The 27154-nt window shown below is 39.8% G+C and overlaps 1 protein-coding gene and 1 long non-coding RNA gene across 7 annotated transcripts; both read right to left on the bottom strand.

Moving 5' to 3' along the window:
* Positions 1-16885: 16885 nt before the first annotated feature.
* On the bottom strand, positions 16886-22122 carry LOC148012309 (multicopper oxidase LPR1 homolog 1-like). 6 transcript variants are annotated; one of them, XM_087668767.1, is made up of 6 exons: positions 21666-22122; positions 20485-20568; positions 20308-20387; positions 19387-19501; positions 18827-19219; positions 16886-17954 (listed from the first exon to the last, which is right to left on the bottom strand). In XM_087668767.1, the coding sequence occupies exons 1-6, from the start codon at positions 22059-22061 to the stop codon at positions 17262-17264; spliced, it is 1761 nt and encodes a 586-aa protein (XP_087524893.1). In that variant the 5' UTR covers positions 22062-22122; the 3' UTR covers positions 16886-17261. The 6 variants fall into 6 exon arrangements, with proteins under 6 accessions (XP_087524893.1, XP_087524891.1, XP_087524892.1 ...); XM_087668765.1 differs by lacking the exon at positions 20308-20387 and adding an exon at positions 19657-19991 and having other exon boundaries at positions 16893-17954; positions 21666-22120; XM_087668766.1 differs by having other exon boundaries at positions 16894-17954; positions 20485-20571; positions 21666-22116.
* A 1878-nt stretch (positions 22123-24000) lies between these two features.
* LOC148012308 (uncharacterized) lies at positions 24001-25735 on the bottom strand. The gene is made up of 4 exons (XR_015689146.1): positions 25612-25735; positions 24433-25505; positions 24235-24336; positions 24001-24139 (listed from the first exon to the last, which is right to left on the bottom strand). It is a non-coding gene; the product is annotated as an uncharacterized LOC148012308 (long non-coding RNA).
* Between the last annotated feature and the right edge of the window lie 1419 nt (positions 25736-27154).

Raw genomic sequence — 27154 nt, 5'->3', positions numbered from 1 at the left:
TACCACTCTCTCATTGGGTTGCACAGTTGTAGGTATTCTCTTATAGAGACTCCTTACATGTTTGATGTAGTCTCGTATGTCCTTTTTGTCTTTCTTGGTGACATTCATCAAAGTGAGTGAAGTTATTACATTTAGTGTTATCTAGACTAGTGAACCAAGTCTATCCCTTGTCTCCCAAGCAAATACCAAATGCATGTGCTCGTTGTTTGAGTGGGGTCCATGAGGTTATTACCCTCACACACTTGCTCAAACTACTTAACAAAGCTATAAGGGTCATTGCTACCTGCTTAGTATTTATCAAGTTGCTTTGCAACTATGGGTATTTTCTTTTGGCTCCTCACATTTGGGGTAACTCCCAGCTGGCTAGCAATGATGCCACCAAGGCTACCCCAGTTTTCTGAGTGCTAGTATTGTCTAGTAATATTTTTGTGAGTAGCTCGCTTAGTGTAAGGTGTACTTCTAGGGCTCTCTCCTTATTGGCATTGCCTCCCGTTCCATTTTTACCTAAGATGTCTAAGATCCTCTAAATCTCATTGAGCTCTCTCTCCTGATACAATCTTTGATCCCTTTGCTTCTGGCTATAACTTGCAATCATTAGGGCCAAAAATGCTTCGAAAAATGCACTTTTATTAATCGCGGGATTAAGAAAAGGGCCAAAGAGAGTTTGCCATGTGTGCAAGAATATGGTATTCTTGTCTCCTCTTTTTTGGAGATGGTAGAGTCCACTTCGTAATTCTCTTCTCTTTTTTAGCCAAAATCTCCCAAGTCTGACATGTTTTGGTAGTCCCGAAGTCCTTATTTACTTATAAAATCTGACAAATGACATAATAAAGCTGTTGTGAAGTTAATGATGATTTTTTTGAAAGTCGAGAACTTTTTGGTGCCCAATATATTTTCATTAGTCTTCTTAATATTCCTTTTTTGTTCATTCACCTTTCTCGGTGAGCTTCTTTCTCTAGTTTTTAGTTCATTCATCTTTCTCGATGAGCTTCTTTCTTTGCAAATTTAATTTAAGTATGGCATCCAGAAGGTGCTCTTCTCGTTTAGTAAACTCTTGCACTGTTTATAGCCACAGAGTTGATGAAAATTGGGAGCCAAAGATCTTTAGTATAAACGATTAGGTTGCCATACTGCCCTCTTATAAGGACTCTCACAAGGTGAAAAGAAAAAAATGAGAGGATATTAAACATCACTGGAAGGGATGTATCATTTCTTTCAAAATTATGCATGAAGGGTGGTTTATCAAACTGCAACATGTTTACATGGCGAAGGATATGCACTTGCCTCCAAACGAGCGTGTTTCGCATCAAACACATTGTAAGACTTGAGTTGATAACGTATGTACTTTTTTTTCATTTAAGCAAGTACTAATAATGAATTCTTGGTTGTAGATATATTTCTGTCAACAAATACTGAATGACAACCTATGGAAAGCTTACATGGAACCTTCCATGCGATTCATGAGGTGTTTGCAGACATTATCTATGCTGATCAGATTGTGGGTTCTTTTATTATGCATGTTTCATGGCTTTGTGGAGGGGAGTCGGAATCAACTAGTGTGATTACCCTATCCAAAATCAACTCAATACATTGCCGCATATATGAGTTAGGGTAATCTTAGCACTACGAGAAAAAATGTAGGATGCTCCAATTTTGCCGCAACTAGAAGAAAGATGGATTACCTGATCTTCCTCCGACATATAGATTTTTGGGTATTCATTCTTAGAATCCTAATTACTATAAAATTGATATATTGCAATGCCGTACCTAGATTGTGGTAGAAAAATCTTTTCCAAGAATAATATGAGCTCTTGAACTACTGAAATAATGTATTTCCTTTCTATTGATGTAAAGAATTATTTTTGTCCATTCGTTTGTCTCCTTGATAAATAAAAAAAAGTAGATAGAGTTTTTTCCTAATTAAAAATTAAAACTCTCTTTTGAAGTATAAACCCTGATCATTATTGGAAAGACAAGTAGTCGGTAATTTCCTTTCTAAATTATTGAGGTAGAGTAAACAAGTAAACATATATTTTTTTCTGAATATGGTTGGAACGAAAATTGCTCATAAATTTGTATAATTCTCAAAACATCACCCCGAATCTCAATACTATGAAAGTCAAAAGAGAAGAAATTTCTTCTCAAGCAATACAAGCCACTAGAGTTTGATGGTAAAGGAAGGGACATTCCAATTGAAGCAAAAACATGGATAGAATCTATGGAAGACTATTTCATTGTTGCATGAACTGCACCATCAAATCAAGCCCATGATTGCCAAACTAAAACTCATAGGAGATGCCCTTCTAAGGACCAAAGAACGCCCGAAGGCACTATCACTTGGGACACAATTAAGGATGTGGTACGTGGGATATATCTTCCACCCACATATCAAGCCCCTAGAAGATGAACGAGTTCTTTAATCTAAAGTAGTTAAGCCTAAGCCTAGAAGCCTACTACTCCAAATTCGTAAAAAAGGGTCCCTAAAAAAACCAACAATATGAAAGAGACTTACATTCACTCCATCTATCTTGAGTATCTTTGAATCTATTGTCCTGCAGACATTTGAAAAGCACTCTCTTTCCACAAGTATATGTATGACTTTGCAATGGTACTTCTTGTTAGAGAGAGTTATATGGTTTTTTAGGATCAACAATATTCTCATATGTGGTGTCCAAGAAGGTAGTCACGAACCTGCCAGCACTGCAAATGGAAACATGTAACTAAAATAGACAATCAAATAAAATAAATAATTAACCAAAAAGCAAGCAGATTCCATTCAACCCATATTCTTCCGTGGCCATGGATACCACTTAGAGAGTTTATGAGGATAATTTATCTGGTGAGTGTATCCGATGTAATGAAAAAAAATATGGTAGTTTGTGATGGAATCGAAAGCTTTGAAAGACATTGCTATATTTGAACCAGATCTTGAAAACAATTCCATTGATAATAGTGGATCAACAATACACATAATTTTAGAGATTTATTGGCTAAGAGATGCAATCAATGCCCTAAAGCTAATAGCAAAAATAAAGATGTGTTATTTGCAATCAATAGCACAATCATTCTATATACTAAAATTTTAGAGTCAAAATGCCTTACCTTATGCAACAATAAACTACAGAATCTAACAATTAAATATCCTTTTTACAACTAGCATGGACTTGTCCTCATGAGATATGCTAAGATAGTCCTCTTCCTCACAAGTGCAAGAAACATTGATAACCATTTGCCTATATACCTTACCCATTCTCTTATAATTAACAGGGCCAACTATATCGATTTTTCTCTTGCAAACATCATCCTCGGTACCTTTTTTTGCTAGTCATATTAAAACCTTTGTTCATTAGGGTGATCTTATGAGCATGAGCAGTAACAATGTAAGCATAATTCATAAAGTCAATAACAAAGTCTTTAACTGCCTCCTAAAGAGAAAGAATCATTGCAAGCTACCATTTCTTTTGCAGGCAAGCTACCATTTCTTTTGCAGGCCAATTTTAGTCAACATTCTTGAAAATCTATCAAAAATATCCTTGATTTGTTGGCTGGTCAAGTACTCTAGGGCAAATTGGAACCTTGGCAGTTGTCTGCTTTGTCCTTGTCATTACTATTACCTGAGAAAATGACAAGAAGAGTAATAAAAAACTATTCGCTGGTATGGTCGATACGACATGGAGAGGATAAGTTGATACGATGTGAGAGCAACAAAGCCAAATCTTCACAGGGTTCTATTCGTGTTATATCATGGAGTAGCTGATACGGTGCGAGCGTAGCAAAGCATAATGTTTGGTATTGTACCTCTCGCTCTGTATCATGGATGACCTGATATGGCACGAAAGTGCCACAACGATATCTCCGTAGGAGGAGTCCTCGCTCCGTATCATGGAGGAGTAAACATGTGCGTGCAAAGTATAACCCCCCTGTAATGACTTATTTTTTGTGAAACCTTAAACCCATTAACAAAATTCCAAAAAAAATCCATAAAGTTATTAGGCTCTGAAAAAATTTAGAAAATTTTTAAGATTTTTTTTAGCTCGTTTGCTATTTAAAAACTCTTTTTTAGCAAAAAAGGGCCTAAAAATGACCAAAAAATCACTCAAAAATAGCATACCACAATATAGTGTGAAAAAGGGATGTTTTCAAAAATAGCATATCACGATACGGTGCAAAAAAGGGATTTTCGAGCTTTATGGAAACCTTGAATATCTCTTTTTCGCACCGTATCGTGATATGCTATTTTTGGATGATTTTTTGATCATTTTTAGGCACTTTTTTGCTTAAAAATATTTTTTAAATAGCAAACGAGCTCAAAAAAATCATAAAAAATTCCTAATTTTTTTTTAGAGCCTAATAAACTTATGGAAATTTTTTGGAATTTTTTTATGGGTTTAAGATCTCATAAAAATAAGTCATTGCAAGGGGGTTGTACTTTGCACTCGCATGTTTACTCCTCCACGATACGGAGCGAGGACTCCTCCTACGGAGATTTCATTGTGCCACTCTCGCGCCATATCAGGTCATCCATGATACGGAGCGAGAAGTATAGTACCAAACATTATGTTTTTCCACGCTCGCATCGTATGAGCTGCTCCACAATACAGCGCGAATAGGACCCTGCGAAAATTTGGCTTTGCTGCTCTCGCGTCGTATCAACTTATCCTCTCCATGTCGTATCGACCATAACAACGAATAGTTTTTTATTACTCTTCCTGTCATTTTCTCAAGCGCAACAGTGATGACAATGACAAAGCAGACAACTGCCAAGGTTCCAATCTCCCCTAGAGTACTTGATCAGCCAACAAATCAATCTAGATCCTCTTTTGCTCAAGGAAGTGAGCCTTCCAAGCCAAGGAGAAAGAATATATATTGCATTTTAATATAGCTTGATTTATAAAGGCATCTTTTTGTGGATTAAGGAAGAGCATATTGTCATACTTTATAATCCAATGTGGCATTGAGGGGGGGAAGGGGAGGGGACGAGGTATTGAGAGTGTATACATGTGAATCTTCCTAATGCTATACCCAAAAAAAACACAAAGAAATCACAAAAAAAGGCCATCATGATATGGCACGAATGGGGGGGTTTCGTGATGACCCAACCCCCCTATTCACACCATATCATGATGGCCTCATTTTTGTGATTTTTTAATATTTTTTTGGGGTTAGGGTTTTCCCTTTTCCTCAAGGCCACAAAAAATAGGCCATCATGATATGGCGTGAATAGGGGGTCACCCAACCCCCCTATTCATGGCATATCATGATGGCCTTTTTTTGTGCTTTTTTGGGGTTAGCGTTTTCCCTTCCCCTCAAGACCATTCACACTCAGCTCCCCTTATCCCTTACAACATATAAGGAGGATCCTCTTCTCATTTTTTTCTTAAAATCCGCTTTAAAATAACAAATGAGCTCAAAAATTTCTTAAAAACTTTTCAAAATTGTTTAAGTGTCTAATGCTTTTATGTTTTTTTTTTGGATTTTTTAAATAGGTGTAAAGTCTTATTAAAAATAAAGATTATAACATTATTAGAGAGTCACATGTGACTATTATCCTAAAGCTTAAAATTTTTTGGGCTATTCTTTTACTTTTTTTCTACCTATCATTACATAATTTGGATCCAAAATAGACTTTTTTTTAAATAGATCTTGCATTCGTATATATTTGCTATAGATATTCTATCTTCTTTACGAGCTTTAAAAATATATAAGAGATATGAATAGTTATATATTTTTGAGATAATATATATTTTTAATAAGTTATTTGCTAATCATTCTATCAATTCACTAAAATATTTTTATTTTAGAGAGGGTATCTTCTTGAAGAGTTATGAAATATAGTTTATCTTTACTAAATAGTATATTCTATCCTTTTGAGCTATAGAAAAAGATTGAAGAGATATTGAATAATTATATCTATTATCATGGGTTTCATATAAGAATTTGACTATTAATGATATATTTATTCAACTCCATTGATTTTTTAACAGTTTATATTATTATATAAATGACTCCATTAATAATTTATTTATCTAACTCCATTGACTTGTCAAAAGTTCATGTTATTTCATGTAGAGAACTTTGTATAACATCATATAATACTCTTTAAACTATTTTTAAAAAATAAATAAGATCTTGAATGCTATAGAGTAAAGGAGATCTATAATCACAAAGATTATTTTGATGGTCATTTTTTTGTGAAATTGAGATATATTACATTTGAAAAAAGATATACAAGGATAAAGCATCAATAATGTAGTGATGCTTTCAATTATAAAATAAGTCTGTATTAGAAATCAGAGTTCTGAGAAAAAGAAATAGAGTCAAGTCCTTTCTATTTCTTCTTACAAATCAAGGGAAGAGATCTTAAGAGATTTGCTAGTAGCATGTGCATTAGAATCAGAGTTTTGAGAGAAAGAAATAGAGTCAAGTCCTTTCTATTTCTTCTTACAAATCAAGGGAAGAGATCTTAAGAGATTTGCTAGGATATGATAGCATGAGTAGTATCATCCCATGACATCAAGCCACCATTTAGGTATTGAAATCTGATAGTGCTAATAAGAATCGCAATTGAGGATATTGAAACTTGAAACCCCATAGTGCTAATCATAGTTGAGGGTATGATGAGAAAAAGACTCCCAAGAGCTAATATCAAGTAAGAAGTTGTATCCTTCATATTCTTCGAAGCATCCTGCACACATAAAATCGTCTTAGTCCTAAAGTTGATATGATACACAATATCACTAATACTTCTATATATTACTTGTTTAATATTTTTTATATTTTAAGAGACTAAAAATTGAATAATAAACGTTTTTAATCTATTACTAGGTAAATACTTTTGTCTCCCAGAAATCAAAGTACTTCCTTTCTTCTAATTATAATATATTATCCTTGTCTTATCCATTAGTGCTTGCTAAAAAGTTGATATTACAACACTGTATAGTGAAGATATTCTATTTTCAAGTGCTAAGATCAAGGTGAAAATTTTCACTTTTTGAGGATTATCCTTAGTATATCTATCCCTACCAATTTTTATCAACACCATGGGACTCTTTTACCTATTTTCTTATGAATCAAATTGAAGAGATTGAAGAAAAATCTTGGATTTAGTTGAAACAAAATCTTACAGAATGGATGCCTTAGGGGTCGAAGTAAAGATGCAGCTTGGATGTCCCAACCTAGTTGGGTCTGCTGAAAACTAATGAGATGATCTCGTCTCAGGTCCATGGAGGACCATATCTCTATAGCTTAATCAGCAAGTAAGTAGTATTGGTCCTCTGTGCAGACTCTTTTGATTGTTGATCACCTTCTCAAGATTTTGTGAAAGGAGACGAAGGGAGACCAATCGAGACTGCTGGTAAGAACCGGACGTGATTTTGGTGAGAAATTTTACGACAGAGTAAAATCTGCTTTAAGAACTAAGAAACAAAGTGAAGAGGAGATAACGATGATTCAAATGAATGCAGACGAAAAAAGAAGCGTGATTTTGGTGGGAAACATGATAGTAGAATATTCAAAAAGAAAGAATAATGGCCAAAAAGTGACCTCTGACATGACTTAACGTCCTTAGGCATTTAATGGCTGACCTCTTAAATGAATAATAAATTCTCTCATTAATCACGTCTGAATGGCCAAATTTGGAGGGTTCATTATTTTAAAACCTCAACTAATTAGTAACTTAATCATTTTCTTACAAGTGTCATTTTTGAAACATTTTTGACCCTAATGGCTATCCTTGCTAGACTCATCTCTTCCTCAAGTTTGGCTATGATATCAGCTACTATTGGTCTTCCATGGTGCACTATCCTCGTGTGTTGGTCGCATCATGTAACAAGTCACTAGATGTCATCCAAGTGCTCTGCCATGTTAAGGTCAAGGTTGAGGTCAAGTCTGTTCTTGTTCAAAGTGGTGCTTGCCATAGTAGTTGCCTTCTGACCCACTAGTGCATCTATGAGGTCAACTAAGCTAGCTAAAGATGTATCCCTAATCTTGGTGATTTTTTTCTTTTCTTAGCAGTGTGATGGTTCTGTGTCTTCCATGTCTTTGTTCTTGGTGGGTTCATTTTTAGCTTAATCCCTCTTAGCATATTCCTTGTTAATCCAAAAATTTACAAATGTGAATAACTTATACACTAGCGCAGTGCGACTCAATGTGTGCTGCTATATGTGAAATCAGGCTTTCCTGCTTTCACATGTGCTTTGATGCCTACACTGCCCGAGTGTGACCTTTGATGGGGTCAATTGTGTTAGTTAGTTTCTTGTTCTTAGTGCTTTTGGAGGGGGTTTTGATTACTTCTAACAATTGAAATTGGGTTCTCTAAGGGTCATGATAGGTGCTCTGTTCAGCCAGGTGAGTCAGCTTAAGTCTCTACCCAAGTATGTAGCAGCCAATTATCGTTTTTTTCAATCCCCCCATAGATTGCTACATTGTTGTTTTTTTAGTATAAATAGTGTTGAGAGTCAAGCTCATATACCTTTGGTGTGATTTGTTTACCTTAGCTGAATAAGGTTTCGGTCACATTGACTCAAACATAGTTACATCTAGGTTACTTTGATTTTGTATTTTTTTGGTTGTGTTAGTATATAGTTAGGCTATGAGATGATAATGAAACTCAATAGAGAGCATGGATGCTCTCCTTCTTGTCTAGCCTTTGTCCCTCTCTCTTTTTGATCTCTTTCATGGTATCAGAGCACAATGGAAAGGACCACCTAGATATTTTTGAGTTAGGATTTGAAAGACCTTGTGCAGCACTTGTTGGCTAATGCAAATCCAAGCTACCACGAATAGTCTTATATGAAGATTCTGCTCTAAAAGACGTCTATGTTTTTGAATCTCCTAGTTTGGATGATTGTGCAGCACGCTTGGTAGAGATGGAACCGCTCAAAGAGTAGCCATTTTCTATAATGGCAAAATGAAGAGTTCAAACTGGCGGAGTACCAAGAGGTGGGAGAAGCCAGTCATAGTCATTTTTGTCCCAATCTGAAGAAAATATATCAACACTACACATGCTCTTCACATGTGTGGCTAAGATAGGTGATTGAAGCACACCTTGTTTAATTGCAGACTTTCTCGTTGATTTAGAAGTCAAAAGAAACTTGCTGGTATATTTGGTTCAGCAGGATTGTAGATCCAATTGACACACAAGGTCATTTTGATGAATAAAGCAGTGGAGCTGCAGGGCTTGACATGTTGGGCATCGGACTAACGTAGTTGACGAGCAAGGAGATCTTTATGGCAATGTTGTCATAATATCTTGGGTGACACCTGTGCTACCAGGCTCTAGAATTGTCTACTATGGAACTGATAGCACTAATTACACCTCGCAAGGTCTGGTAGAATCAACCACGACCTACACTACTTTCAACTACACCTTTGTCTATATCCATGATTGCACACTCCATGGTCTAGATTTTGAGAGAAAGTACTTTTACAATATTGGAGAAGGAAATGCATCACGAGAGTTTTCGTTTGTGACACCACCAAAGCCTTCCCTGGATGTTCCATACATGTTTGGAGTCATAGGAGACCTTGGGTAAACTAGTGATTCTAACATAACCTTGCAGCACTATGTTCAGAGGACAGGGTAGTCTGTTTTGTTTGTGGGAGATTTTTTCTATGTAGATAGATATCCATATTATAACAATATTCGTTGGGATACTTGGGGTCTAGATTTCTGTTGCCCAAAGGACTGATAGGATGTGGAGATTGTGCCTCCCCATCTAGGTACCTGAACATGTCATTTAGACCAAAGTATCCTTTCTCTTGTGGTGCCAGGAAGTTTGCAATCTATCTAAGCAAAAATTGACTAGTTGTTGTTGGAGCTATCTGAGCTCTAAATTGGACAAGTACAAGTGGTCAAATAAATGTATGTCTCATACACATACTTGGAAACAAAGCACATGTATTGGCTAAGAATGCAATAGTGGTTATTACTACAATTTTTCAGTAAATATTGGTTGCACTACAGGTCATTAAAGTGCATTGCCTGTTGGCATTTAGGGGTAATTGACTCTATACATCAAATCTTGTTTTGCAAAGATGAAGACTTTGGAATGGCAAACACAGGAGAGAAGGATAGCATCACCCAAATAGTAGGTGAGAAGCTGGACTACAACAACTTTTCTTTATGGACGTTTAGGATGTCAAACTTCTTAATTGGAAGAGGCTATAGGGATCTAGTCACAAGTCTTGAAGATGAGCCCAAGCTACTGAAGGATAGACCTCCAACAACACAGGATCATTTAAAGGCACATAAGACATGGTTGGAAAGGCTAGAAAGGTCTTGCATTGGCTGTCCTTATGTGTGCCAAACACAAAAGCTATGCAAATTGCAAATTTTACTTCACCAAAAGCTGCTTGGGACTTTTTGATGAGGAATTATGGCTATGTCACTCATGGAAGAAAGACACAATTGAAGCAAAAATTTAGCCACATATCCAGGAATGGAAGGTCTATTGAAGACTATGTGAGTGACATTAGAACTATTCTAGAGCAACTAGGCTCAATTGGAGTTGAAGTTGAGGATGATGATTTGGTGGCCACTACCCTCCATGGTCTTGGAGAGGAGTACAAGTAGTTTGACACTTCCATATCAGTGCGTTAGGAGCAGCCTAACTTTGATGAACTTGTGGCACTTCTTTTGCATGAAGAAGTGAAGCTTGGACTCAATACCAGTTCCAATGGGTCTAAGAATAGCAGGGGCAATGTCTTCTACTCAAATCAAAGGGGTAGAGGTGGAAAAGGAAGGTCAAACTTTAGAGGAAGAGGGGCTGGAAATGCATATGCAACCCGTGGACACCAAGGTAGTGGATGGCAAAATAGGTGGCCTCAAGCAAATAGAGGTGCCTCTAATGCTCATGGGAAGAGGGGGTTACTCATCTAGAGGAAGAGGTACTTGGCAATAGCCCTAAATGAGGCATGGACAGCAATCAAATGCAAATAAGGATTGTCATTATTGTGGCAAATATGGGCATGTAGCTAAATATTGCTACAAGAAGAAGAATGATTAGAGAGCAAGTCTAGGAAGGCAACATGGTAATTATGCTTCTTTTAGTGGTATTCACAAGGATGATAGGTTTTTTTACTATGCAACATGTGAAAAAAGGGTTGCCTACACAAGGCAAAGTAGATGATGTATGGTATATAGACTCAGGGGCATCTAACCACATGACTCTTCATGGAGAGTGGTTTTACACATTGGTAGAAGGGGCTCATGGATATGTTAACACATGGGATAATACGCAACATGACATTAAGCATGCAGGTAGTAATGTCCCCTTCATGACACACGGTGACAAGAAAAAGAGTCTATATGATGTGTTACATATACCCTCCATTACCAAAAACTTGCTTTCTGTGGGAAAAATGGTTGAATAGAGTCTACAAGCTAGATTCAATAGAGATGGATACTACATTGAAGAGTATGGTCAAGGATGCAAACTCATTGTTGCTAAAGGCAAAAGAAATGGAAATATGTTTACATTGGATACAAAAATTCTAGCCTTGAATGTCGTTATGTATTCACATGACAATGTTGAATAAGGGACATTGAGATATGGCATAAAAGGATTGGTCATGTAAATGTTCAAAAGTTGAAAAATATGCAGCATAAGCAAGTTGTACTTGGACTCCCTAAGTTCAAGCATGTGGAATTGGGACATGTATGTCAGCTATGTCAATTTGGAAAGCAATCAAGGCTTCCATTTATGAGGCATGTAAGCACCACTACTAGATCATTACAGCATGTGCATTCTAATGTATGGGGACCCTCGGAGAATGCATTTCTTGGGGGATCACGCTACTATGTGTCATTCATAGATGACTATAGTAGGTACACATGGTTGTATGTGCTGAAGCACAAGAGTGGTGTCATGGATGCTTTTCAAGACTTCAAGAGACATGCGGAGAAAGAATTGGCGTGTTACATCTCATGCTTAAGATTTGATAGTGGTGGAGAATATATCTCTATATCACTTCTTGGCAGCCCATGGGATAAAGAGGCAATTGACATGCAAGTACACACCACAACAAAATGGTGTGGCAGAAAGGAAAAAATGGGTGATCATGGAATCAGCTAGAGCCATGTTGAAGGAGAAGAGGCTACCAAATGCATATTGGGTAGAATCTATAATGATTGTTGTGTATGGCATGAATCATACACCAAAAGCAAGGATACATGAGGTGACTCCTTATGAGAGCCTTTATGGGATAAAGCTTGACATTAGCCATATTAAGGTCTTTGGATGTCTAGCATATGTACATGATCTAGATGAGAAGAGAAAGAAACTTGATCCAAAGGCAAAAAAGGCCATCTTTATTGGGTATGCACAAGATATGAAGGCTTATAAATGCTACAATCCTTCTACTCATGAGACATTGGTCTCAAGAGATGTAGTATTTGATGAGCTGAAGTCATGGCATGAGAAGAAGACCATCTTGATGAATGACAATGATGTTTGTCAAGAAACTTATGTACATGCAAGTACAAATGAGAGTGCAGAAATTTCTAAGTCTTCTAAAGATGCTACTACATCAGTTAGTCCTTGGATAGGTAGATTGAGGACTTCAGCATCTTTATCACTGACACGGGTATGTCAATGAGGGGGAGAAATATGGATAAAGGCAAAGGAAAACTTGATGATGTTACAAGGCCACTCTCTTCTGGTTATGATTCACCTAGCACTAACAGCTTAGATAGTGAGTTTGATATTCCATCACTTGTGACTCCTGGTGTGAGACATAGATATGTACCACCTCATGAGAGAGGAGAGCCTCATACTTCACCTCAGTTGAGGAGATCAGAAAGAATCAGAAAGCTTGTGGATAGGCTTACATACAATGGCTACACAGTGAGGCACTATGCATATGTGGCAAAAGTCCCTAGCTTCAAGAAACCTAGAAAGTTTTCTAAAGCTATTTTGGATTATCATTGGTGTAAGGCAATGGATGAGGAATATTCAGCATGGGCTAAAAATGAAACTTGGGATAGATACAAGGAAAGACTTGTGGCAAAAGGATATGCACAACAATATAGTCTTGATTATGAGGAGGCATTAAGTCCCATTGCTAAAATGGCAACCATGAGAATAGTGATTGCATTGGCAGCATCTAGAGAATGGAGTATGTATAAGATAGATGTGAAGATTTCTTTCCTCAAAGGTGATTTGGTTGAAGAAGTAGACATGGATCAGCCTGAGGGCTATGTACATCCTGATTTTCCTACACGTGTGTGTAGATTGAATTCAGATTGAAAAAAGCATTGTATGGGATGAAGCAAGTACCTAGAGCTTGGGATGCTAAGATAAGTACATGCTTACAGAAACTTGGTTTCATTATGGGCAATGCTGATCATAGCCTATTTACAGAGCTAGTTATGTGATATTGGTCATCTATGTGGATGACTTGATCATTACATGTGATGATGCCACGATGTTACATGCTGAATTTTAGGTCAAAGATTTGGGTGAACTGAAGTATTTCCTTGGGATTGAGGTTGTTTCTACATCTCATGGTACTTGGTTGTTGCAAAAGAAATATACACAGGACAAATTAACCAAGTATTGTATGTTAGATTGCAAGTCTTTGAGCATTCCATTGGAGCAAAATGTTAAGCTATTTGCAGATGTTGGGCATGAGATTGAGAATGTCACTATGTATAGACAAATGGTGGGTAGCCTGATTTACATTACCATTACTAGACCAGACCTTAGCTATTTAGTTGGACTGATTAGCCAATTCATGTAGAAGCCGAGGAAGCCTCACTTGGATCCAATGAGAGGAGGATCTTGAGATATGTGAAGGATACATCAGATTATGGTCTATTCTATGAGCATGGTAAGCCTTTGGTGCTTATAGGATATACAAATGTTAACTGGGTAGGAAGTGCCTATGATAGGAGATCTACTAGTGGGTATGCATTCTCCCTTGGTAGTAGTATGGTCAGTTGGAGCAGTAAGAAGCAATCTACAATTGCACTCTCTAGTACTCGGGAAGAGTATAGAGGTGTTACACTTGTTGCATGTGAGGCAACATGGCCCATGAAGCTTCTTAATGATTGGGGCATGCAAGAAGTCAAGCTTGTCACACTCTATTGTGACAACATGAGTAGTGTGCTCCTAGCCAGTAATCCTGTCTATCATGCTAGGACTAAGAACATTGAGGTACATTATCACTTTATTAGAGAAAAAGTGATTGCAGGTGATATTGATTTGGTCCATGTGAGGACAGAAGACCAAGTTGCAAATATCTTTACCAAGTCATTGGGTAAAGATAAGTTTGTGCATTTCAAAGAGCTACTTGGAGTGAAGTACCACACTTGAGCTTGAGGGGGAGTGTTAAGAGTCAAGCTCATGTACCTTTGGTGTGTTTATTTACATTAGCTGAATAAGGTTTGGGTCACACTAACTCAAACATGGTTACATCTAGGTTACTTTGATTTTGTATTTTTTTTGTTGTGTTAGTATACAATTAGTATATGGGAAGATGATGGAACTTAATAGAGAGCATGGATGCTCTCCTTCTTGTTTGGTCTTTATCCCTCTCTCTCTCTCTTATTTCTTTCAAACAATCCTATGGTTTCACCTACTGGTCTCCCAACAGCCTGGTTGTGGGCCAGTTGGGAGAATAGGCCCTAATAAACCCCTGAAGGGTAAAAAATAAGTCAAAATAGGGTTCTAGACAATTGGTCCAAGTCCCAAACTACTCAACAATCCGAATCGTAGATTTGGACATTTGAGTGGACTCCTCAAGGTATTCGATCGTCCAAGTAGTCAGAATTGGTCTAGAACGAGGGTCTCATCGGAGCATTCAAGTGGCTGTCTGAGGCCCCAAGTTTGGAATGGTCATGCCTATCAGAGTCTGACATCCGAGTGGTCACTTAAGTGGCTTGGATGTTCGAGCTAGGTCATGACTCTATTGTCCGAGGTCTGTGGTTACCATCCAAGCAAAGCCCGAAAACCCATCAAATGGGACAAACACCCTATTTAATGACTTAATGCTCACTATTTAAAGCACCTATGATTCTAGAACAATGCAACAATCAGCAACAAGGATCCATAGCATACTTGGAAGGGCTAAAAGTATCAAAGGCAAGGATTGTAGGTACTATAACCTATAGACCTGTCACTCACTATCTCTCTCTCACTAGCTCTCTTAATCTCACTGAATGCAAATGAGGTCTCTCTTCCCCTTTTTTCACCCTTTGTGTTCTCTCTTTCTCCCCTCACACTCTGTTTTCCTTTAGGGACATAAAAAATCACTTTCCTTTCTTCCCCTATTTTCCTATTTCTTGGTTATCCATAGAGTTATCTTTTCCTTCTTTTTTTTATATTTCCCATACCTTAATGTCTCAAATTTGATCAAAATGCACAAGTCCTACTCTAACCAATGCACAGAAAGCTTCCTAAACCTAACTAATTCACAAAAGAAATCGACTAGCCTTCGACTCCCTTGCTTCCTGCCTAAAACCAAGTGTCATTTTGGAGTTGAATTCTTACTTCATCACTTAATTTAGAGCACACAAGCACTCAAGCTTGCATCAGTGGTCTCGGCAGCGAGACCAAAATATGGAAGCTTCTCACTCAACTGCCAAAACCCATGGATTGCTTATTGTTTCAAGCATTTCAAGCAAAGTACAATGGCTACCTCTCACATAGCCGTGTGCACTCTCACATCTACGAGTGTAGTGTGCGTACATTCATGCTCGATTAAGTTTCCTCCTCTCTCGGGCTCTCTGGTAGCTCCACGATCCAAGGTGCAAGCTCGATCCTCAAGCTCCAAGATCCATTGTCATGTGTGAGACAAAAGAAGAGAAAATAATAGATGATGGAGAATTTCTCTACCATGGTTCCTCACCCTCACACACACTCTCTCATTCCCTCACACTACCTCTCTTAAGCACAAGCATAAGCACAAGTAAGAGCAAGAAGAAGAAGAAGAGAAGAGCTAGTTTTGGCCACACATAAGAAGGAGCTTCTTCATTCAGTTTTTTTCTTTTTATACATGCCCTAGTCCTCTCTGGATGCCCATCCATTTTTTACAAGACCGGTCATTTTAGCCTTGGTCCTCTTTTCATGTTTCTTTCCTATTTACATTATTCCTTCACTCATTCCCGTCTACATTTACAAATTGCACAGGAGGGAGCCTGGCGCTCTTTTACAAGGATTTAGGGTGCACTTTTATATTTAAAACGTGCCTTTCCCCTTTTGCACTTGCCTTGGACTTTTGAGTTTACTTCTTATGCTTTTGGCTCTTTTCCTCTTGTTTTTTCCATTGGGCTACCTTTTTTCATTTTGTCCTACATCTTTTTGATATTATTTACTTTCTTTGCACCAGGGTCAACGGCACCACATAGAACAAGGGAGAAATGATCTCCTTTTCGTTAGAGACATTATGTGAAGGTAGTTTAGAGTAGTGCACACATAATTAGGATTGAAATGAACATGCATGTTTACACACACTTTTGCTTTACTTGTTTTTGGTCATGATGCTAGCAATGCTTACAACGAACCTTTACAATAGTAGATACAAAGACCTTTATCAAAATGATCACAAGCCCTTGACTTCCAAAAGAGTAGAGTAGGCTTTCAGGCCTTGGTCTCTTTCCTATATAACCCCAAAAAGGTGTTGAATAAGACTTGAACAAATAAGATCTAAGGTGCTATTTGTGATAAGGGGAGCGACTTTTAAAACAAGTTCTAGATATTTACCAATTCTATACTTGGAACTTTTGCACATTATATGATTTTCAATATCCTTTTCACTTTTTATATTAAATTTTAGATTTCACTTTACATCAAGCCTCTTTTTGTGAACAATGGCTATTGGTGAAAAAGAGAGAACAATTAGGGTAAATGTCAGAATGAAGAATCATGTTCCAAAAAGCAAACACATACAATGGCTAGATTAAAATAACACAAGCCATAATAAAATGTCATTTCTTTTTATGTGTCATGTTGGGATTGGCTAAAATCAATGCATTTTTTAAAAAAGAAACCAGAAAAGGCCATTCCTTTTAATATATGTCATGTCTCGAGACTAGATACACTCAATGCTCTTGCGAAACTCTTTTGCCTTGTTCTTGGTATAACAATAAATCGTTGCCTATGATCGTGAAAGGATACAAATATCTCAAAACTCACTTTTTTCTAAGAAACATGGTACATTGGGTACTACAACCTTCGGGTTGAATACTTTAAGGTGCTTTGTAGCTTCAATTTCTTGCTTCCCTAAAGCTAGAATTTTACGTGGCTGATGACTTGCTTATACTACAGAGAGCCTCGGAATAGGGTGTACTTGGAGGAGAGATCGTAAGGTGACGGGGAAGAGGTGTTGCGACGCACGACCTTGAAGGGGCGCATCATGACGTTGTCTTCGTGGTCGACGATGTGGCAGTGCCAGATGTACCCGGGGCCCTCCGAGGGGTCGAAGGAGAAGCGGGAGCCGTCGCGGCGGGAGAAGCGGACCAGGACACGTGTCACGACGCTGGGCCAGATGATGACAGTGTCCTTCCAGCCGCGCTGGTAAGGGAGGGGGGGCCCGGGGGGCTCGGAGAAGCACGTGCCGGCCTCCGGGAAGGGCACGTGCAGGGAGCAGTCGCCGGTCTCCCACATGGCGTTGGAGAAGTTCTGCTGGTTGAGGACCCGGAAAGCGGCCAGGTGGACGTGGACGGGGTGCGCGTTGATGCGCAGGTTCATGAGCTCCCACACTTCCGTCACCCCCTCCTCCGGCAGCACCACCGCCGGCTCCTCCCACGTCCGGTTCTCCAGCGTGAACGCCAGCGGCATGTGGTCCTTGTCGTCGTATTCCACCACGCTCAGCAGCCTCCGCACCGTCGCCTCCTCCTCCCTCGGCACCACCTCCGCCGCCGCCTCCGCCCCCGCTATCAACCCCGCTAGCTCCTCCAATGACCCCACGCCGCCCCCGACAACCCCGTCCTCCGCCCCGCCCTCTCCCTCTCCCTGCCAAGTCGCACGTTTTCGGCCATGCAATATCAAGCAGTGCTGTCACTTTAGAAAGCGTATTTAGAGCTACAAACAAGCACTAGTAGTGCCAACATGAAGTTGTTAAGTAATTGGATGCATTCAATCAAGCACTCTTTAGCTACATCGTTGCAATGATAGATGGAGGACCATTGCTCCAAATAACATAGTGAGATCGACAACTTGAGCTTCCAAGTTAGGGGCATGTCAATACCCCACTCCTAAAATGCTACAATGGATGGACGAAGGAATGGCACTAGAGTTAACAAGTCCTTATAAGGGAGCCATCTCCCACCTAGCATGTTGTGATCACGGATGGTCCTTACACATATAAGGTATACTGTCAACATCAACTCTTGCAAGATAAACACTAGTTACTTGACTTCTTGTAATTGGGATCCACATCTCCAACCATAATATGCTAGTATGAAGCAACTCCCTTGCAAAATGTCATAGTGTTGTTAGCATGTGCCAAAGTCTATATCTTTCTTGTGTTTACTTGCAAACTCATTGTGTTCTTAGAGCATGTCAAACTATATGCTTCCTCCATGCGCAATAAATTTAGAGTTTTGATACACTCTAAAAGAACATCATGGGGTATCCTCACATCTCAAGCTCATTGCCATGGGGGACAATGATTATGATCATAGGTGCAAGCCAGTCTCCCACCACAACAAACTAGGATGTTGCAACTCCCTTAGAAAAGATTGTTAGTACCATGTAAGGTGTTCATGAAAGAACATGAAGCTATGTATGAGGTTGCATTTGAAGCTTATAACATCACAGTCCTCAAAGCATGTGGAAATATATCTAAAACCAAACAACAACAATGAATGCTTTTGAAGCCTTACCACTACTACAAATCGCATCGCTGCATATGTGCCAAGTGGCATGATGCTGATGTCTCCACTAGGATAGGGCGTGGGGCCACTATTGTTGAGCACCACATGGCTGCCCGCAGGCAGCCCGGAGAAGTCGATGACCACATCAGTGCGCTCTGCAGGTGCGAGCAAAATGGACGTCGCGTTCCAGTAAGGCACGTCATCCGTCACGACTCCTCCATCAGTCCCAATTTGGTAAATCGGCATCTTGCCCCCGTTCAAGCTCAACAGTAGAAAGCGGGCGCTGCAGGCATTCAAAATCCTGAAGCGGTAAGTCATCGGCTTCACCTCTAAGTATGGCCACACCTTCCCGTTCACCAACATGGTATCGCCGAAATACTCTGGGCACCAATGCGCATGTACCTTCGGGGCCGCTCGATGTTCACAACAAGCCAATAACAACTTATGAAATTTGGAAAACAAATATTGGAATTTGGAAATACTTGGTGACAAGATTTCCTAATTTGATATGATTTGAAAAAGAAAGGTTTTTGCATCACCTCTAAAAGCTACTTTGTGTCAACACTAACCTTTGGCAAAATCCCCTCAGTAGGAAAATTGATGGACCCGTTCTCATAGAACTGCTTATCTTGGATTATCAGTGGTATCCCCATCGTTACATTGTATTCTTCCTCTAGCTGTGATCTAGAGAACAAAATCTCGAGGTTTAGCCCTATGTCCTAAATTCAAATTGAACATTTAAATCATAAATGGTTATCTTTTCCCTTTAGCAAGTTGTCTTTCAAATAGAACAAAGATTTGATCTTAAGAGCATATGATCTCTTTCATTGCCACAATACCTGATGATATACATCCCTGCCAAGCCACTAACCACATTGAGTCGTGTAATGCCAAGTGTGTGATCATGGTACCACAAGCCACTGGGGGATTGGTCATTGACATATACATAGTTTTGGGTGTAGAAGGTTGGACCAGTCTCATTGGTGTGTGTGAACCATGCCTCTGGGTGTCCATCATAATAGCTTTGCACCTCTGCACCATGCAGATGGGGCACCATAGGCACCCCCCCTCGAACTGGCGATGCCCAATGTATGGACTCATCTACCTTAAACATGTGTTGTCTATCTTCAATGTGATTCTCCCACCTTATCTTTGAAGAAACCTTCTCCCTAGCCTGCATATCTCCTTAAACTTATAAGAGAGAACAATGAGGAAGAGGCCTTAAGACTTTATAGCCTCCGTTTACATAGGAAGTGAGCTTGTGACAACCATCTCCTTTAGTACATTGAAAAAAACTTCAGAAACTATAGTAGCCATCAAGCTTTGAGACCCCTTGAGCATCATCAATTTAGTGTAGCCATCATATGTTAAACCCCCCATCTTCATACAAACTTCAATGAACAAAGGCGCATTGTCAATTCCTTCAAATTATTGATTCCTTGTTTGTCACCCTATGGAATAAGGGAAGCACAAAGGCAAGATTCTCTTACAAAGTTGAATACGAGATCTCAAGTTGCATGTTCAACTTGGTTAGCATCCACCTTTCTTGGCATCTTGACCAATCAACACTCTATTGAACATGTTGGAGAGTTGCTATTAATTTCAACATCAACAAGTCCAAATACACAGTTTGACTTATATAGTGAAGTGAATTAGATAGGACTCACCACGAGAGTTGGTCCTGGGTAGGTAGCCTCTCCTTGACTTGTGCCGAATGTATATAACATGGTAGGAGGGAGGTCACGATGGAGCTTCTACAAAGTCATGCAAATCATTGTAAGAATGTCGAAGATAAATTGTACTAAAACTTTTAGAAATTGAGATACTTAAAAGGAGTTTGATTTTAGGAAATGATGCTAGGATAGTTATCTTTGGGAAATCTCAAGCAAAGGGCTGCCCACACCCAAACATTAAGCACACCACACAAAACGGTCTCTAGCAAATTTAGGCTTATTAGACACCAAGGAAAATCCCCTACTAAACCTAAAGAATTCAAGGTCATGATATCACGTGGCAAAAAGTTGTAAGCTTCACATTTTTCAAGCCATAAACAAACTTGGATGAGCAACATCCCTTCCCAGCTGCATAAGTTCTTGCCCAAGGCAAATAACATGGAAAATAAAGACAAAGAATAAATTTAATTAAAAAATGGTGCATTAAGTAGGACTTGAACTCCCACCTATACCCTAGATGAGTATTGGCACAACCACCAAGTTATGATCATCTTTAGTGTTTAAAGAAATTTAATTTCTTAAGTGTTTAAGATGGGAGGGGGACAGATTGTTGGTGTGTAACAAGCTTGGACTTGGTTCACATTCAAGTAGTAGGACGACTACTTTATAATAAATAAGCTGCCAAGGCCACAATAGGTTCACATATGGCTTAAAAATAGCTCTTAAAAATCAAAGAGGAAGTATGGGCACTAAAGGCAAACAATTGTGACACCAATTGCTATGAAGGGGACTAGAGAGGGCAGAGAAGAGTGCAAGAGAGAGAAAAGAGGAGAGGTAAAGACTCACAAGGAGAGAGAGAAAGACTAGAATGAGAGAAAGAAGGGGAGAGAAGCAATGAAACTTAGATGGCCAATGATGGGAGATATTGGGCCATTGCTAAAAATCAGCCTCGGCTTTGTTGCAGCTTCTTGCATAGATTTCCACAAGGAGAGTAGGTCCTCCAACTGGGCTTAAACAAAGTTATTGACATGAGTAGTGTAGCTGCATCCCTGGTGGAGTCATGACTAATAACCACGCCTAGTCGGGTCGTTATTGATTGAGAACCCGAATTCTGCAAAAGACGCTCATTATCGATATGTTGGGAGGGACCCTTGAGGCTTGAACAAGAAATCTACCTGCTTGATTTTGTAAGCTCCGATGGTGAGCTGCTGGCCTGTGGAGACATGGATGACGGGAGGGAAGGAGAGCGCGTCCACGAATTGGGGCAGAGTGGGGCTTGGGTCCAACTGCTGGCAGACGCTTGCAGCAACACTACCTCCTGCATGACTGTTGATACGATTGTGGTCAATCCATCCTCCCTTCTGATGACGAGTCGAAGAAGAGATGGAAGAGGATGAAGACGATATCGATGATGCAGCTGCTGCTACGACTAATTCGGGAAGCGAGACGGAGAAACGGGAGAGGAAGAAGAGGAGGAGGAGGAAGAAGGAGATCGTGTCATGGCTGATTAGAACCATAGCAGCCCTCTCTTTCTCTCTCTCTCTCTCTCTCTCTCTCTGTGTCGTCTGCATGCTTACAGGACGTATTTATACACCAGCCCTTCTGGTATATAAATACGTGTAGAAATGTTCAACTGTGTAGAAAAAGCATCAAGGACAGCAATCTGTGATTTAGACAAACTGTTTTCTCTCTCTCTCTCTCTCTCAGAAGAGATTCTACACACACACTCCCTCTCTCAATCAGTGAGTGAGAGATTGAGAAAAAAGTTTTTTGTCAACATCTCTCTCACTCACAAGAGACTATCTCTCCACACACACACACACACACACACATCTCTCTCTCTCTCTCTCTCTCTCTCTCTCTCTCTCTGTCAGAAACAGTAATCGGCCAGTGGCAGTACTCTTTCAGAAACAGTCTCTCCTTAATTACGCTTTGGGTATGTGCTATGTGGGCATGCAGTCTACCCGCTGGCTGGCGACGAGTATCTCGCCTTCTCGTTGCACGAGATAACAAATAGCCTCCATAGGTAAACAAGAATACTCAGGCGCTTCTCGTTGCGCGAGATAACAAATAGCCATGAGGACTCAAGGTAATCTTGGCCCTTTCAAAAGGCTTTCAAATTATGTATAGTATCAAAAAGAAACGTCGGTCCAAAGTTTCTTACGATAGCAACTTGCAAGGATGCAGCTTTCACATTATATAGTACCGTGTACGACAAAAAGATTAAAATATTTGGTTTTGAAGATTGGAACTTGGAAGGACGCCTAAATAAAATATATTTTGCACCTTGGAAGACTTGCCGATCTTCCTAAATCAAAATCAAAACTTTTCTAATATTATGATATTTTACTATAGACTTTGACTCTTGGGAGCACAAGGCCCATGTGAGCCCTCGAGGGGGTAGTCATAAATATGTAAGGTTATCATATGGATTCAACATAAGTGATTTTATAAATCCCATCTCAACCTTTTGTACATATAAAGGGTATCATTCAATGGGGATGTTCACATGTCAAATAAGAACATGGTATGTTTTATTCATGAGGAATTTATAGAGGAGGGTTTTTTAAGTTAGGCCTTAAATGCACATGATAGTAAGTGTTTCCATATAGTGAACCCTTTGAGGTCAAGAGCTTTGAGCTCTAACCTAAACGTGATTATGTTATTTGAACATTAAACCCTAAAGGTCCCTTGAATTTTGCTACAGCTTGGAAGCTAGGTTTATGCAAAGTCCTAATTTTAGTAACTTGAACTCTCTATAGCTCTTAATTCTTAACATAACCTTTAACCTATGTAGGTGATATCACAAAGTTGCATGATTAGGGTATAGTTAGTTGATCCTCTTCTATGTTTGCTTTTAAGAGCATTGAAATGTAGGACTGATGGCATATTTCCATCCATCCCTCACTTGGCCTTCAACTATATTTTAGTAACTTGAATTCTATGGACCTTTTGATTCTTGATATAGCCTTCAACCTTGTACAAGTGATATCACAAAGTTGCAAGAGTAGAGCAAGTGCTAGTACCATATAGCAAAGATCAAAAGACCTCATTCTCTTGTGAGTAGAACCTCTACTTTGCTTTGTATCAACCTCAAACATTACACTTTCACTACAAGATATAGGCCTTATACCGACATTAAAAGTGACGAAAATATAAATAAAGAAATTTGCCCCTATCGTCGCAAAAAACATCGTTATTGGCGACGCCATAGAACAGTCGGTATTAACGTCGTTATCAGCATAGCTATTTGCGTCGGTATCAACTGATAACGGCGCTTTGCGATGCTAATAACGATGCCAATAACGACGCATGCAGGTAAATTTGTAATGCTAATAGCGACGGTAACAGGGAAAAAAAATTTGTGGCAGGACAGGGGCCATACAAAATAGTTTCTGCACTGTGTACAATGCTTGTGTAAATAAAGACAAAGTATACTTAAATCATAACACTGATACATGAAATAAATACATGATCGCATAATGAAAGCGACTGGTACAATCATGGCAAGATATCACTACTACATAGAAAATATCTATACAGATCAGGTGACCAAAAAAGGAGGGTGTGTGAGCTCCAGGGATCCAAGGGTGAGCTATACATCCTCGCCATCCGAAAGCTCGTCCCGCCACAAAGGAGCATACGGACTCTACAAAAAAAGAAACAACTACACATCAGTCCACCATACAATAATACATTCTAATTAAACATGGTAACTACGGACAAGAAATATGAGTGACTTACAGGGCCGCCGCATCTATACAATCGGTCGATCAATGCAATGAGACTGTGCCTCTCTGCATATCGAGTCTCAAGGTCGGTCGGATTGCAATTTGTAATGGAGTGCTACAAAGGAAACAAAATACTAACTGTTAAAAACACAATTGTCAGTACAAAGGATATTACAAAAAAATAAGCAAGCAAAACAAAAGAAAAACTTACAAAGTCCTCTAGATATGTCCTGTGGCCGCCACTCCCAAGATGATGGACCACTCCGGCCTCTAGTCGTGCCCTTGTCGCCTCACGATGCTGACTCCAACGTCCTAGATAATCTGTAGCCTCCTCCCTCAATCGACGCTAGTCGTCCGCGTCTAGCTACTCGGACTTTGTAGCCCCACTCTTGAGTACCGTGCGTGCGTCCAATCGTCTACGTGACATATATACATGCATGCACTCCATCATCCAGCCCGTAGAAAACCTATCTACTGTGATTAGTACCAGAAACTCCTTATGCAAGGATGCTACTATGTAGTCCTTGCTCCCCTCCGGTATGTTTTTCCAATGATCCAAGACGTTGTGCCGAAAAACTTATTGGCACAACTCTCTCGTGCGAGCCATCACCCTCCTCCCCTCATCATTCATGATGATGGCTCCTAACATATCATCTACAAGATAGGCATACCCCTCTCAGGTATGCCTAAGATGGGTCCTCTCCCACCTGCGACCACGCTCGTGGGCATATCCAGGAGACCCCTGTATATCTGGTCTACCGATCGGGGTAGTATCTATCGGAGTAGCACCCATAGGGATGCCACTGCGGACAGTTGAGCAAAAGCCGGAGTAACTAGAGTAGACGTGCCCACAGGTGTAACAAATCCTGGAGGTGACGCAACTCCAGCAAAACGACGAGATGAAGACACCACCTCTGTGTCTCCATAGCAACCACCTGAGCCACGCTCTCTGGAACCGCCACGAGAGCGAGGAGTAGTACCTGTATCTTGAGCCGACCGCAGGCTCATTGCATTCGTATCTCTACAGCATCCCTCTAACCCTGAAGCACTCCCTCTGTCTGGCCCAAGTCTAGAGTGTCGACCTCGTCTGCTCGAAGCTGAAGCATCTGATGGCACCGAAGTAGATCTAATAGAGTGGCATGACGATATCCGAGACACCTCCTAGTCCTCCATATCTCTGAATCTTGCCATCTGATCTGGAGACATGCGCGTGAAGATATCCTGCAACTTCTCATCGCTCATCCCTTGACTCATCCTGATGATCCAAGTATCCACAAAGGTCACCTACACAGACAAAAAATGATATTAGCATAATCAATTTAAATCATATAAAGCACGGTAATATAAATCTTTAAAAAATGATCTTACTTAAAATGCATATCTTATGTACCTTTATAAGCGATTAGTCAACGAATTAAGTAAGTGGATGCTCCAAGTATGAAGTATCCTATGGTCCCATGTCAATCTCCTGACATAACTCGATATAAATTGGAAGGTCGATAGACATGTCACCGCAAAAGGATGAGTCCACCTCATTCTCAAAGAATTCTTGGACTCCTGTATTTACATCATTGTTACCCGATGCTGGCTCCTCTACATGCTCTAAGCTTTCAGTGGCCTCAATATCGACCCCTCTATTTGCATATTGTCCTCATCTATGCTCGGAACATCGCTTTGATCATATACTCTCGCACTTTGGGGAGTTGAAGGTATAGCATACCACCATCGAGGTTGTCGAGGGTTTGGATAGAAGATTACATGTTCACAAACATGTACAAGAGAGATTTAACTTTTGTGACATGTACCATTTCGTAATATAATTAACAAACAAATGAGTTCATGCACCTCACAATGGGCCGGCAACACAAAGGTGTCACACAAATCCGTCCATTTTTTTTTAGAATCTATTTCGAGAAATCCAGATAGACCTCATCGAATTGTTGCTCTAGCTCCTTCAAGTACCACTTTGAACCAGTGCACATCGAATAGTATCATGGAGAAGCTACGGTAATCCATCGTAATAATACTTTGCAAGTTCCCAAAATACTCCAGCTCATCTATAATCATGTTTGGATCCGTTGCTCGTCGTTGGCTCTCTTGCTCGAACCTTGCCATGATACCATAGTGTGTTGTGGAGTGTATTTTGTAAATACGCTCCATGTAAAAATGCCATCCGCGCGACCACGCTGCACTGTATATTTTGTATTGTACATTGAAACACTCAATTAGTTGTCACATATAAAATATAGATACGACAAATCCTAAATACGTCATCACCTTTGGATTACGTCCCCTCGAGAATTCCCACTCCTCGGTTGAGACCTCCGCCCCTTCGCGAGACGCTGCGATCAAAGCTCCATGCAACCATCGCGTTGACATAAACCACGGCATCTCCTCCATGCCCTTGGGATATCGAATCGGTCGATGGCACATACTACGTCGAAATTCAGATCGCGCTTCCTCTCGATCTTGCCTAGCTTGCTGGTACCTAGCGAGCCACATCTCCATAGAGGCATGGTGTAACATACAAAAGTGATTCACTACCTCCTCCATTTCCAACCACCACATCTCTGGTCAGTCTATCATCATCCTTCAGCGACCATAGCATATTGTTGTCTAGATCCACTATTGGTATCCATTGTGAGATATGCACTAGTGCCTCAAATACCAACCAACCTTCCTCCATGCTACCTTCTAGCCGAGCTCGTTGCCGCACAAAGCCTTTCAGGGTTTTCATGAAGCACTCCAAGAAGAACATCCATCGCGTATGGACAGGTCTAGCAATCTCCACGTCATCTATAAGATGCATAAGAAGATGGATTTGTATCGTGAGCATGCTGGTAGGCAGGTATTTCTCAAAGAGAGAGACCGTCTCCACTGCTCCCTACCTCACGGATTCAATAGAGGACGTCTTAATCTCCTTCTGTGAGATC

Source organism: Lygodium microphyllum, chromosome 27 (genome assembly GCF_053477565.2).
Source record: "Lygodium microphyllum isolate KBCC chromosome 27, Lygodium_microphyllum_v1.1.10, whole genome shotgun sequence".
NCBI lineage: Eukaryota > Viridiplantae > Streptophyta > Polypodiopsida > Schizaeales > Lygodiaceae > Lygodium > Lygodium microphyllum.
The sequence above is the reverse complement of the archived record's forward strand: the minus strand, read 5'-3'. Positions and strand labels throughout refer to the sequence as shown.